Raw genomic sequence first — 15,513 nt, 5'->3', positions numbered from 1 at the left:
AAAATCAAGTTCTCATTAAACATACTTTCTCTGAGTCCACAAGTTCATGCAATCATGAGCACCATTGTGTGTATTAAAAAAGCAGTGAATATTGTCCGAAAAGTCCTTGGAAGTACCACTCACCAACTCCAAGCCCCCCGGCTCCTAAACCACCCGCCCCGACACCTCCAGGGAGTGCACCGCCAGTACCAACACCTCGCCCTGCATAGCCTCCTGCTAGAACGACAGCACAGGTCAAATACACCCCCTACTTCCACCTCATCATCATCATCATGAGTTATCAGCTTGTAAGACTTCTCTCACTCTATAGCCAATGTCTAATACTGCTACGTGGCCATGTTAGGCTTTTATAGGTGTGAAACAACAATCTGTAAGAGAGTCTAATGCCTGCACACCTCATAATAGCACCTAGTAAACTGTCTTAATGACAGTGGTTGGGCCTGAACACTATACTTTGACCCACAACAATGTCATTACTATCGTCGTAACGGAGGTATTCTTAGTTTGTCGCGGCCAGAAATAGTTAGAACCCCCACCATCTGTTCAACTCTGGTGACTAAACCGTTACCAAAAGCCATTCTGCAGATGTAGACAAAATGTTGCCAAAATGCTGCCCATTCCAGCAGTATGTAAAACAGCTCAAGTGTGGAGAGTAACAGTAGTTAATGTGGTTTCCTGGTCAAGCGCACAGTGAAGGGCATGTATGTGCAGTGCTGAGTGCATCTGCTATATCTATACCCACTTCAGTCTATTTTGAGTAGAACAGAATGGTAAACTCTCTGTTTAAGCCCTGTGAGAAATATTGAACTTTGCCAACAGAGATTGTTTGAAATAGTGATACACTTAATTTACTATTGTAAAGTTTATCAAATTGATCTACTGATTGTGGTCAACATAAGCACACAAAACATCCCAGATTTCTTCCACAGTTGCAATTTCACTAACACACACTCTTGAAAGTAAATTATATCTACTATAAGAAAGGACAAGTTACAGTATACAGTTATGACAGTTACTTGTCAAGTGTTTTCTACTCACCTCCTGTTTTTGCTGGTTTGTATCCCACTGGGACACCAGCAGCTCCTTGTAAAACAACAGACAAAGAGTTATGTTACATAGCATGCGTAACCATCTTTGAATGAAGCTTCCAAAATCCTCCGTCCTGAATACCGATGTAGATCATCTGCTCACTCTGGGTTTGTTGAGTGGTGGAGCTGCTGAGATATCGTTACACCAGGACCACATGGGTAGCCCAGGGGGGCCTGCATCTCTAAATCTTTGCTGTTACAAAACACCTTTGGAAGTGTTAAGAGCTTGGCATTGGAACATTTACATTGTATTTCAACCTGATTTATGGCCTCATGTTGCTGAAGATCACCACTAGGGCTCATCCAGATGGAACGTTGGGAAACAGTACCCCACAATGGAAAAACAAAAAAGAAAAGGATGAAAAAATGTAAAGGAATGACCAGGATATATGGTTCAGACTTTGACAGTAATGGTTTGTGGCACACATGAGTAAGACGTTTCGGACCATTGCAAACGCTGGGCTCAGTGTGCCCATTTGGTGCCGGAGGTGTGTGCTTCAACTGTCCGGATGGCTGTTAAATATTTTACACGTTCAACACCAGTGAAACCAAAAAGCCACAGCCTTTAGTGGGTTTAGAGTGGGATAACTATGTTGTCAGTTGGTCTGTGGTTCAGACAGAGACATTTTGTACAGTACAGGGCAAACTGCTGTCTTGTGTATTGCCTGTATTTTCTATCTATGCTGAAGGGGATTCTAACCCTAATGTTCTAAGGTTCTAACTTTTGTACCCGTGCCTAAGAAATCCAACTGGAGTGTCAAAATGGATAGTTGTCACCAGAAACACAACTCATAAAATGCAAAAAAAATATTATATAACCTAAATAATAAATATAATAATAATAATAATAAATATCTATGTACAATAATTGATGTACATTTCTGTACTGGGGACATGCTGGAGAAGGATAAGAATGCCATGTTACCTGGATAGAGGCCAGCGCCTGGTCTAGCACCTCCAGCTTCGATTCCAGTCCCAGCCGGCACATACACACCTGCAAGCACAGAAAACATGGATGTTCTGGCTTTTTTATGGCCCTCAAGTGAATCTACTTCCAAAGTCAAGTCTGGTCCCAAAGTATCAACCGAAGTCTATAGCCCCCAGTGGAACTGTGTGGTCTTCATGGACAATCCATTAAACAGACTGGTTTCACCAACCTTACCTCAAACAAGCGGTTAGAGAATCGGGCTAGTAACCAGAAGGTCGCTGGTTCGATTCCCGGCCATGCCACATGACGTTGTGTCCTTGGGCAAGGCACTTCACCCTACTTGCCTCGGTACTTACTGTAAGTCGCTCTGGATAAGAGCGTCTGCTAAATGACTAAATGTAAATGTAATGTAAATGATACAAATTCCCCCTTCAGATAGAGAGCGAGACACAACCAAGGATCGAGGCAACAAGGAACTGGAGCAATGTCGGAGTGCAGGAGAGTTCCTGGTGTTAAAAAGAGCGCCCTGGCTGTAAAGTAGGAGTGTCAAGACTGCGTGACATGATGGTGGTGCTGACTGACAGTGCTAAGGTCTCGGAGTCTCTGGCATGAACAAGCTTGGCCCGATTCTCTTGGCCCTCACCTTCATCCATCAACAACATCCCTTTGATGTAGGTGATCAGGAAACAATGGCAGTAAGAGCCATAGCCAGACTTTGCTTGTCTGATGGTCTGAGAAAAAAAAACATTTTGTTTTGATTCTGATGAGGTATTGCAGTTGGAAAGCCTCTTTCGCCAGGCCTGAACACAGCACCCCCCCCCCCCCCCCCCTGCCCCGTTCTCTCTTGATTGTTGGCCTCTTCTCCGAGCAATTCCTGAGATGGTCGTTCTGGATCCCAGACACAGTGGCCTCATGTGTGGAAGGAACAACAACAGAAACATAGAAGGGGAGGAGAGAGAGACAGAGAGAGAGGAGAGAGAGAGAGAGAGAGAGAGAGAGGAGAGACAGAGAGAGAGAGAGAGAGAGAGAGAGAGAGAGAGAGAGAGAGAGAGAGAGAGGAGAGACAGAGAGAGAGAGAGAGAGAGAGAGAGAGAGAGAGAGAGAGAGAGAGAGAGAGAGAGAGAGAGAGAGAGAGAGAGAGAGAGAACACTTGAGTTGTTCTGAGAGGACTTACATCCCTCCTATGGGACCGGTGAGCTCAGGCTGCAATTATAAAGTTATATTTTTGAAGGAAAAACCTGGTTTCTATCACAGAAACGTTGTGTACTGTAGTGAAGATTTTAAGATGATGAGGATTATGTTTAATGAGCATGACATGTGTTGGGAGGCCAACTAATTTAACATATCAAAGGCCTCAATGTGTTCCTTAGTTGGAGCACTGGGACTTGGGAGTGTTTTAGTATTTTGTTCACTGAGGGCAGCATCTGAAGGTAAAATCTATTTTACTGTCTGAGTTTGGTCATAGGAGGACATGAGGAGGGGTTCTATGGATATATTATGTTAAGATACAACAGAAGAAATACTTTGTAGTTGTGTTGTAAAGAAATACTAGGGAAGTGGAATATGTAAATAGAAAGAGAAAGTGTGTGCATGTGTGTCTGTTTAACCAGCATAATCAGGCCAGTCGGCTTCTATACTCATGGTGGAAAGATACTGTAAATCCACAAGCATTGATGCAGGGAGAGGTGAGCAAGGACACCCTATTTTTCCTAAATCCCCATAAGTCACACATCTAAAGCCGATTGGAAAAGAGAGGAAAATATTTGGTCTATCTGGTCTGTTTTTGTTTAGCATATTCTATTCTCAACCAAGGTCTGTGCCCAGCGGGATTTGTATGATTCATTGCAGCAATAGTGTTCCTTACATGTTTTTTATCCCGATGGTTTCATTTAGAAAACATCATGTTTAAGAGCACAAATGGCCGTTTTTGAGTGATAGTTTATTTGAAAGAGCATTGCAGATGTGTCCTTGGATAACAAATGACCTCATGGTTGAATTTGTGGACAGACGAATGAGAGGAAGCTCTCAAACTGTTTCTAATTGGGACAGTGAGAGAACTACAGTATGATGGAAGAGACAGTTTGGCCATTTACAGTTTGACCTTGTACACTCGACTACGGGCTAAGTGTTGAGAACTTGAACGACAAACACAAAGTTTGTTCCTTTCCAAAGAAAGGGAGCAATATAATAAAACGTATAATTCATGCTTCCTTGAAAGTATATTTACAGGCTAGTGTGTATGTTTGTGAAATAGTGTCAGTGTATGAGCGTATTGTGAGAGCGAGTGGCTGACAACCAAGTCAAAGCTGGCACTGTGTTTGGGGAAGGTTATGTGAGTGTATATAAAGTGCATGCAGACTCAGTTCATCCTTGCCCACAGTGGTTGGCAGCTGCAAGGCAGAGAATCCTGAGGTACAGTAAAGTCCCACTGTACCAGCGAGGCATTCGGTATTCTTCACTGCAGCCTGGCCAGGACTTCATTTCACAATCAAAGGGAGGATTTCCTGTCCCATGGTTGAGGAAGAGGGCACAGGGAGTGTTTGTCTGCTCCAATTGTTTCTACTTGTCAGAATCCTGTTGCAGCACAGCACTGTACCACACCATGGGGAGGTAACACAGGGAGCGCTGGGTTCATGTTGGCCTCTACTTAGTAACTTCACCTTTGCTGGGAATTTATTGGTTTCATATCATCTTATAATCAAATTAAAACAACTATCATTGTGTGGTGCTCATCCTACAGTGTGCGGATTCTCTTTGGTATGTATTGTATGCCAGCAGTCTTTAGCTGTATGTGGATTTGATTAATACAGGCAGGGTCGGACTGGCCGTCGGGAGAGTCGGGAGATTTCCCGAACGGCCGGTCATACGGCTGCGGCATAATGCAACAAAAAATATATATTATATACTAATAATACACGGCCGTGGGCCGGTCTGCGTTTCAAAGTCCCGGGCCGTTTTTCAGTCCCAGTCCAGACCTGAATACAGGGTAGGAATTTAGTAAGAATTTGATCAGTACAAGGTTTCAAAAACAAACACACAGTACCTAAACCTGTTGGTTTACATCCAACATGTATTTAGTCAGGGATGTTTTATACCTTGTTTTGGGATTTCTCAGTCGTTACATTGTTATTTTGTGTTTAGATTGGGACGTTTTATCCACCAAATGTTCACTAACAGACGGAGAGGATGTAGCCGCCAATGTTTAGTTTGCACATTTAAGTATTAGCCAGATGAATAAGCAACGACATGTTTACCTACTGATAGCTGGCAAAGATTTTTATTTGGTTCTTTCATTTGAGAATAATATCTATGCCGGAGACATATAGCCAGACCATACAAATCCAACATCTAACGGCTCAGTACAAATAAAAGTGGTCATTTGACAACTCGTTTTTAGTCTTGTATGGCCTGGGTTTATTGGAAATGTGTTAGCAAACACATTCACATTCTGGAACAACTAATGACTTTTAATGACTGAATGGCAAACATATTAGCTATTTATATGGAAGAACTTGTTTTTATGTCCACAATTTGTTCAAATGAAATGGATGGATTTTCCCCAATTAACTCCTTTGCTAACAACTGACAACCACTCTAAAGGCGTTGTTAGTGACATGATATATGGACCACAGTTACAGCAAGCTTGTGAGTAATGCTTTTCAAGACCCTTCACTGTGGGTGTCTAATAATTGGTCATTTTAACTGTATAATTAATTGCACAGGACGCACACGGAACATACGCACAAACACAGACACACAAGCAGACACGCACAAACACAGACACACAAGCTGACGCAGACACGCACACAAACACAGACACACAAGCAGACACGCACAAACACAGACACACAAGCAGACACAGACACACAAGCAGACACACAAGCAGACACAGACACACAAGCAGACGCAGACACACAAGCAGACACAGACCCACACATTGTGATTGCTGCATTCCCCACCCCTTGTGAAAGACTCAGCGTCATTACATTCGTGATCCCACACAGTCCCTTCTCTCCTTTGAACCTAGGAAATATATGTGATTTGTTCATTACCATCACCTAACCTTCCAGCATTGACCATCCATCTATCTATTCACTACGTCATTCCAAGCACAACCTGGAGTGGTGATCTAGTACAGAGGAGATCTAGTGCGGTGGAGAAGACTGCAGATTCTGGCACTTGTACATCGACCGTTGTCAGACTTGTGGCGTCTTGCCGACTTCTTGTCACCATTTTGCATTATATTTTCCAGAGCACAGAAAAGCAGAGGGGTCAAAGAAAGAGAAAAGAGACATTAGTAAATCAATCTGATAGCCTCCCCCGCCCGTCGTAGCTCCTCCACCTGTCCTTTCCCCAGTCAGGCCAAGGCCTCCATGCCTTCGCCTTCCTGACACATCTGCGTAGCAGAGCGGCAATGTGAGGTATGCAAAGTCAAATAAACAGACGACACACAGACGGCACTGTTATAAAAAGGGGGAGGTGAGATTCTGATCTAGTCGTCATCATCCCTCCATCTCCAGCCTTTCAGTATCTTGGCCAAGGCAGACCCACCAGGGGTTAACATGTGGTTGATCTCTATAGGATTCAGAAAAGTGTAAAAAAAACACCAACAGCTGCAAATTCCTCCTACGTGACGGATCAGAGATTTTGAATACTGTATGGTGCACTGAACATGACAGAAACGGTAACTGTGGATATGATACTTCTATGAAATCATTAAAAGGTATTTAAATATTATGTGTATTTTGACAGGATTCCAGGCATACTGTACATATGTTCTTTTGATCCTATTCCAGACACTTGAAGGAATTATTGCTTTAAGTGGAGTTAAATGACAAATGAATACAGGTCTGTGGGCAATCATAGTTCTTATTAATTAATGATAATAGGGACATTGTTGTCATGGGAATAAGAGATCAGTTACCTTATGAGTTCTATTGATATTGTTAAAACACAGGTCAGGAAGAGTGTTCCATATCGAGTGACATTCTTATTTGGAAGATTGCCAAATAGGGATTTTACTTTAAAATGACCATCCAAGGCTAAATTTAAAATAGCCTAAATCTAAAATAATATCATTTCAAATGTTCTCTGTGACATAAATCATCTCTTTTGACTGGATATAGGCATGTCTAGATTCACCCTGTACCCAGCAAGCACATGGGCCCTGCATTTAAGACACTTGACAAGGTATAAAGAATGCCCCAAATCTTTTTTCTGTGGAGACAACTCATTTTTAAAGGTTAAAAATATGTAGGCTGAACTTTGATTAACCACCATAGAATACTATGTATGTGAGCATGAGAAATAGTCCAATACATATTTGTATGTAATACCTGTGCTATTAACAAAACAAACATTTAATAGAATTCCAAGGTTTACATCACTGTTTTTAAACCTCAACTGAATCATGTATAAGACGCATTAACCCATGTTTATTAGAGAAACATCTATCACATGAATGTATAAAACGTATATATAAGAAGAGCGTGCAATTTTTTTCATGCCAGATGACTTTCATGGAACTGACGTAATGCATTTAATTGAAGGTTCCAATTGGTAGTTAGTCTTCAAGAGTGTTTTAGTCATGCCTATCACTATGCCTGCAGTGATAAAGGGACATAATGTTTATTTATTAGTTTGTTTGTTAACATATTTGTTTTTGTGTATTCATCCGCCTCTTGCTTGTAAAGAATGAATAACAACATACTGTAAGATTTCTTTCTTATGTTGCTCTTAATCTTGCTGTTTAAAAGCAGGACACCTGAGGAATAAGAAAAATATTTGTAAAAAAAAAAAAAGTGTTTCCTATAAGTGAAAAAAAATTTTTTTTACAGGGCTTTATGATAGTCATAAAACAAACACTGACAACCTGATCTGAATGTCTCACAGATGGAACGTTCTATAGGAGCCCGGGATCGGCAATGTAATTTTTACAAGGCCTGTTACTGTACTTCAGGATCTGTTGCCTAAGGGTTAATAGCAGACATGGGAGATCATGTAGTGACCGGTGGAGGGTCAGAAAGGCCCCATTCCTGAGAGGGCCTTGTCTCAGAGTATTGTCTCTTTGGGACAGTTCAGCTCACAATCTCATGAGGTCTGCTTGCCGAATAGCTGGAATGAATCATCTGGGCTAACGTGTTTCTTTTTTCAACACTTGGCACAGGTAGCCAACAGACCAAACATCTCCTGAGAGACACATGGTTTGACATTTACCCACAAACGATTACATGGGGAGATGCAAACCATGCAAGCAGGTCTCATTCCTTCGAATGGTCATGCCGTTGGATAGGCAGGCCGGTGCTGAAGTGTAAGTGTACAGCAGCGTTATGAGTGCCGTCATACAGGATACATTTGTAAAGGAAATAGGTTGCAACCAGAGCATCCGTGTTACATACACATAATACAACATAATAAAATGGGATGTGTGTGCACCATCATGCTACACCATGGATGTTTCCAGAACAGATCTTTTAAAATGTGTGGTCTTAAAGCTAATTATACATCCCAAACCTGTTCTGATTTTTAACACCTATAACAATAGATAGTGAAAACGGTGACTCTCGATTCATAACTAACTGGCCAGTGATCACTCTGCAGAACTATGGGTTCTGTTCTATATGTCCACATACATGACGGAAGCCCCTACACAACATGAACATCAGGCCTGGTTGCTAACAGCCAAACTTACAACCATCTTCCAAAGATGCCTCCATAAATTGTTTAAGTGAATCCAGCAATAAAGATTATGAGATCTATACTCTGCAATGAGATCTGATTACAGTACTTTTCCCTCCAGGTACTCCATGCAGTGCAGTCTAGCCCTGTGGTGTCACATTAATCCGAATAGCTGTTGCTGGCAATCCACCTAATAAAGGATGGGATTACTGCCAGAGTGGTGCTCAAAACATGTGCCTCCAATAAAGCCTCAAACAGCACTCAGAGATAATCAGATTGGGAGTCTACCAACCAGTGGGGCAACGCTGCAATTCAGAAAGTTTTGCCTGACATCCAGGTGTGCCACCGGATCTGCCATGATTTCATTCACCTTCAACTGTGGCCAGGGGAGTGTCACTGACGGCAACAATTAATGGATTAGATTCCTCTGAAGTCCAGGGACTGCCTGCCTTTTAGCCTGGCTAAAGCCAAAACAGGCAAACTGGCTTCCAGTGCTGCAAAAGAAAGTAATTCTTATGAGACTGGAAGGAACAGAGCTGTTATTTTCTTCTTTTGATCCTCTGCCGATTTCTGCTTGTCAGGCATGTGTCATTAACCGCTTTGGTCATAAAACAGAAACTAATGACTCTGGCATCAGTTAGTGAGTCCGTCATTTGGACCTCTGTACTAAAGCAACGGACATGGAGGCGTGAAAATGGAACAAAGTGAGATTCACTACACTCTTGACATTACGCATGTAAAAAGTGAACATGCTCTGATTACATTTGTGTGATGGAGCACAGAGGACAGGAGAGGAGAGCTGGAATTGTATTAATCTCGAGAAGTACGAGGAAACTAACCCACTTGGGTCTCGTCTCTACCTGCCTTGTGTTTAAGGTGAAGTTCAGTATGTGTGACAGCAGATTAAAGCCCCCCCCCCCCAAATTCAACTAATTAAAAAGTCTGTCAATGAATTACATCTTGTTCTCACTTTTTCAGTTAGAGATGCTGACTGAACAGGTTTGAAAACGACAGCTTTGCGGGAGAGGCCACTGAGTCCAAGTGGTCTTTTTTTTTTTTTTTTTTGATCAGGATAACATCCCGTTCACTGTATCCGTCTGACAGATGTTGTTTGTTTGTGGAATGCAAGGACGATCAGTCTCTCCCAAAGTAGGGCATAGGAACTGATGACACATTTGAGCATTACAGTACCTGCTGAAGGTTGCAGGGTCATATGACGAGAGACATATTTATTAACAAACCCCTTCCCCAACCTTCCCTCTTGCATCATAACTCACTGACACTTGGAGAAAGAAAAACATTCAGAAGAGACTTTTACCCTGGGAATCCATTTGGAGAGCATGTCCAGAGTACAAGCAACCTTTTCTCTATAAAACATTAAAAAAAAGGTGATTGGGTGTTAATAGGGTTCATGTTACTTGCAGATCATTTTCACTTCCTTGGACAAGGCTACTACATTTACATTTACATTTAGTCATTTAGCAGACGCTCTTATCCAGAGCGACTTACAGTAAGTACAGGGACATTCCCCCCGAGGCAAGTAGGGTGAAGTGCCTTGCCCAAGGACACAACGTCAGTTGGCATGACCGGGAATCGAACTGGCAACCTTTGGATTACTTACGATTTCCTCACCGCTCAGCCACCCTACTAGGTGGTTTCTCAACTATGTGCTCCCAGACACAGAAGGAGCTGGTTTCAGCACCCTGGGAAAGGGTGATATGGATGGGTTTTACGTTCACAAGAGATCAAAGTTGGTCTCCTAAGCCAATATTGATATTTGCTGGCTCTTTCGTATGCTGTAAATTCTGCCTGGGCTAGTCTTGACAGCTGAACGTAGATGTGTTCGTTTCCGTTATGGCAATTGGCTGACAGTTATAGTTGGTGCAAAGATGAGGGTGGAAAATGCTGCCATAGCAAAAAAAAGCAAAAGATCCTGAAATATAGCAGGTGCATTGCAGATGAATGAGGTATATGCAGACTTGTCAAAGTTCAGTCCAAAAAGGATTTTGAATCAAACTATCATGATGACTGATCACTACCTTAACTGTTGAGACTAATTGTTTAACTCAAATGTCTGGCGCACTACGTTTCTATTCTGTGTCTAAATAAAAAGCTCCATTAAAACTTCATCTGACATAGTTTGTGAGAATACTTACCAACAGCTGTGGAACAGATACATTAATGAGAGCCGGAAAAATTATTTTGAGCAAATAAATAAATCAGTAGAAAAGGACTGGCTGGGCTGAAAGAACCAAGTCCAGACCTTCATGCTTTCCAATTGAAGGCTAAACAACTGCAGTTGATCGTGGCCAAGGAACAGAACAAGAACAAAATCAAAACAGGGAGGGATGGAGAGAGAGTGAGCTAGAAGGAGAGAGTGGAAACTCAAAGCTCGAAGGACAGAGTGGAAAGCTTAACCCCCGTGCTGCCTTCGGGTCACATGACCCAAAGGTTCATAACGAACCATTGTTGTGTTTACCCAATTTTACCCAATACAAAAACAAATAAAAATAATTTTCTTTTAACCATTCCAATGTGGGGGGTCTGAGACAGCCCGACAGTTAAAAGAAAATGCTTCACTTTGTTTTTGTATGACGTAAATTTGTCGCAATACGACGTTGGGTCACAATGACTGATGGGTCAGAATGACCCGAAGATAACACAAGGGTTAAGAGCTAAAGGTACAACTTTCACCACGCACCCCTTCTCTCGACAAATAGATAAGCTAGACCTCAGATCCACATACATTACATGTGTCCCAGAAACAGCCCTGTGACTTCAGTAAGAGCCAAAGCTGTCGAGATAGAGCCCACACATGCTCAGATACACACTTCTGTCCACATGGGAGTTCATTATGAGTGATTCTATATGATGTAGCCGACTGGAAAGAGGAACCAGCTGGAGTCTTCTCTCTCTCTCTGACATGCTAGGAGATGAGACGGGGCTTTCAATTAAACTGTACAGAGCCTCCTCCAGTGCACTGCACAGTTCCTTGACTTAACACTGAGCCTGTTCTCACATGATTTAATATGTATGTGATTAGAAAAATTGAAAATCTAATCTTCCCATGAGAAATGTAGCTTTTCCATGATAACTAAGTCACAAAACCTTTTTGATGATTTTTTTTGTAAGTTTGTAACCTCTGTTGTGATAGTTACTTCTTGTTCATTATCAGATGCACAGATGCATTGTGGCTGCAGTGTTAATTAAATCTATTTGGACACTGAATCTACATTTACATTACATTTAGTCATTTAGCAGACGCTCTTATCCAGAGTGACTTACAGTAAGTACAGGGACATTCCCCTGAGGCAAGTAGGGTAAAGTGCCTTGGCCAAGGACACAACGTCATTTTGAACGGCCGGGATTCGAAACCGGCAACCATCTGATTGGTAGCGCGATTCCCTAACCGCTCAGCCATCTGACCCCCAATCTAAGGAAGGAATGCTCTCTAAAACACCACTGAGGAGCTCCACAGGAAAGAATATCTGGACTATATTAAGCCTCAACTACAAGAACACAGCACATGCAAATGTGGAGCAGATTACAATTGTGTTTCAAATTATGCAATGAAGTTTCTCATCTGCACTGTGATGGAATAGAATGTTTTGCGAACTGAAAGTGGAATGGAAAGTTTGACTGAAATGATGTTACTCACTTGGACACTTGTACAGAGGGTCAGATAGACTAAACATTCATCAATCATCCCAAGTGGTGGGTGACAATATTATAATCAAACTAATCCAATAATAAAACATCTACCAAATCACACAGGGGATCAGTTGTTCAAGTTATTCTTTTAATACCCTGCGTTTATAGGGAACCATGGGCATAAAGGCAATGTCAAACTAACCTTTATAGATGCATGGTTCCCCGAACATGAAATATTAAAATGTATATTAACACCAACACAAATGGATAAACAATTGACTGGACAGAACTCTGCACCTGTTCAGAAACTGCCAGAGGCAGATGTCACACAAAGGTTTAGTGAGTAGCACACTTACCTCCTTGAAGTGTGGGTTGAATCAGAACTAAGAAGAAGAATTTGTGGATGAGGGATAGAACCTTCCTGTTAGCCATCTCGTTTCAAAATACACCACCCCTCAGCTTATCGGCTGGTTTTATTCTCCTCTGGCTCCTTATTCTCCTTCCCAGCAAGCTAAATTCGTTTAAGATTTAAAAAAAAAGAAGAAAAAAAAGTAGAAAAACGACATGAGACAAGACGTAATTAGGAGAGGGCAAAGACTTTCTATGGATCACGTTGCTTTTTTCCCCCTCCTATGTCTGGTGTGGCTGTTTTTATTCTGGTCACTCCTGCCAACAGAGCAGACTCCAGAGAGCTGCCAAAAGAGAGGGAGAGAGAGAGGGGATGAGAGAAAGTGAAGAGAGAGAGAGAGAGAGAGGGAGAGAGAGAGAGAGAGAGAGAGAGAGAGAGAGAGAGAGAGAGAGAGAGAGGGGATGAGAGAAAGAGAAGAGAGAGAGAGTGAGGAGGGAGATAAAAAAAGACAGAGGGAACAGAATGAGAGGAAGTCTGTGTGTGTGTGTGTGTGTGTTTGTGAGAGAGATAGAAAGCGAGAGAGAGACCCCCTCCTTTCCACTCCACCTTATCCAGAAATTGTCTGCCAGACATTCGCAAGGATTGAGAGGACTTTATCTATTAAAGCATGAGAGAGAGAGAAAGAAATTCAACTAGTAACACAACTTGGGAAGTAACCTCTTTCCACCTCTGTTTCCTCCTCTTTATCCAAAATAAGTTTAAAATATTTTTCTGTAGCAGCTTTAATATTAAGCTGTTAACCTCAACACTGGAACCATGAAGAACAGTGAGATTTTGGTCAACTAAAAGCATGCTGAAAAAATATCTCAGATGAGATTAAATCAGAGACACAGCCTTAAGATACCTGTCTGGTGTATTGGATGTGTAAAACCACAGTGTTTCTAGAGTAGTGAGAAATAAATCAGTATCACAAAGAAACCACTTTAATAAACAACAGACAGTTTTCGGTTTGACATCTAACAGGATAAATATTTAAACAGAAAGAAAGAAATATTGTCACCTACCACTGTGAATTCACCAGCTCGGGTAAGTAAGAAAGCAAGGTGTGGACCATCTCATTCTCAACCTTGGCATAGCTTGACAATCGCCTACTGTCCTGTAGTCGCTTGCCAGGATAGGGACAAACTTCGACACCATCCATCAGCCAGGAAGGCATCGTGCCGACATATTCACGACCAGCGCTACCTGTGGGGACTCGGCAGAGCAGAGAGACCTCTGGGCAAAGATCACTCCCTCCTCCTTGCCCTGGATCTCAGAGAGCATTTTTCTCATGGCCAGGATTCCTCTTTTATGAGAATTTCCAAGGTCAGAGCGCACCATATTGTACAGGCATTAAGAATAGTGAATCAAGCTACCGTGTTTTAGGTAGTATAGACGTGGCTTTAATACCTTCACAATCGCGCATCATTTTAATGGTGTATGGGTGAGTCATCTCTCTTGACCTTTCATGCACCAATTCCAAGACAAAGTCCCTTAATAACTCTGGAAAAAGTGTTAATCCGAACCAAACATTCTACCTATGGACAATGTGGTATTCCCTGTGGTATTTAACAAATTAAGTCAATTTCGAGGTTTAAAAAATGATTAACAACCTTTTTTGAAGAACATCAACATCATTTTAGACACATTGCGTCAGTTAAAGGTTTGTGTAGATAATTGAAAGATGCAGCACATCACTGACACGAGAGATCCTCTCCAAACACCTGTGAGCGGCTTCACTTCGGCATCTCGGCAAGTGCAGTCATTTCTTTCCAAAAACGTTGCTGCTGACAGGCTTGTCAGTTCATCTTTCACTTGTCACAGACATATTTTTGAGATTTGAGGGAGAGGGAATGAGCGGGGTTACTTATACTGGCAAGACTCACAGCCAAACTCATTTTTCATTCTGACTCCTGACAATACTGACAGCCTACGCACACATTCAAATAGAACTTGTGGTCCAAGATATTATTTTCCATAGAAGCAACATCCTTCATTGATGATCAATATTCCCTCATGCCTGATAACTCAATGCAGCTTCTACTGTTACTCCACTTGTTACCCTTCATAAATAAACAGGAAAGGACTTTGTTGAAGTAATTCCCAGGTATATCTAACATGCCTTCAAATAAAATGCACAGTTTTATGTGTATTAATTAATTTAGCTTCTTGCACATGAGCCTCACTAAAGCGTAGGACAACATGACGTAATGGTAGGTCAGTCTCCGTGGATGGGGTCAGATTACAGGATCTCTGTATACTGAGCATATGACTATGAATGCACACATGACGAGTACAATACTGTCTCAATACAATAAGTCTTGTAAGAATGAATCTACAAAGCAAATTGCTAAGTGATGATAGTGACCACAAAAAAAGACAAAAAATGCTGTTTTGCAATGACACAAGGAAATTGGTCATAGTCAATAAATCTACAAACCCCTCTTACAATAATTCAAACAAAGAAACAGTTGAAGGGTTCCGTTCTGTCATGGCTACAGTAAATCTTAGTTACCACCCAAAGCACTATGTGGACATCTGACCTCATGCAGCATCCTGCACAACATCATTCTTCCAATGTTTAACTTTAAGACTAATGACCCCAGCTGACTAGCCTGTTTGGGAAGCAGGAGTGTGTTTTGGAAGGATGGACTGTTTCTCCTTTTTTCCCCCTGTCTAAATCTCTATTTTAGCTCATGTCTGATGATCCTCCTTTGGGGTAGACTGAATAGTGTTTTTGCCAAAATGCTGAAGTTGTACTGTATGTAGACATTGAGGGA

The 15,513-nt window shown here is 41.8% G+C and overlaps 1 protein-coding gene across 1 annotated transcript in view; it reads right to left on the bottom strand.

The window, feature by feature from the left end:
- elna (elastin a) overlaps positions 1-12,980 on the bottom strand; it is a 43,770-nt gene extending 30,790 nt beyond the window's left edge. Inside the window, exons 1-4 of the mRNA XM_062473452.1 lie at positions 12,702-12,980; positions 2,014-2,082; positions 1,039-1,083; positions 124-213 (exon numbers count right to left, since the gene is read on the bottom strand). Coding sequence (XP_062329436.1) covers positions 124-213; positions 1,039-1,083; positions 2,014-2,082; positions 12,702-12,777 — 280 coding nt within the window. The 5' untranslated portion in view covers positions 12,778-12,980. The remainder of the gene's footprint in view (positions 1-123; positions 214-1,038; positions 1,084-2,013; positions 2,083-12,701) is intronic.
- Between the last annotated feature and the right edge of the window lie 2,533 nt (positions 12,981-15,513).

Source organism: Osmerus eperlanus, chromosome 11 (genome assembly GCF_963692335.1).
Source record: "Osmerus eperlanus chromosome 11, fOsmEpe2.1, whole genome shotgun sequence".
Lineage (NCBI taxonomy): Eukaryota > Metazoa > Chordata > Actinopteri > Osmeriformes > Osmeridae > Osmerus > Osmerus eperlanus.
Note: the sequence above shows the minus strand (reverse complement) of the source record. Positions and strands in the feature narration are given on the sequence as shown.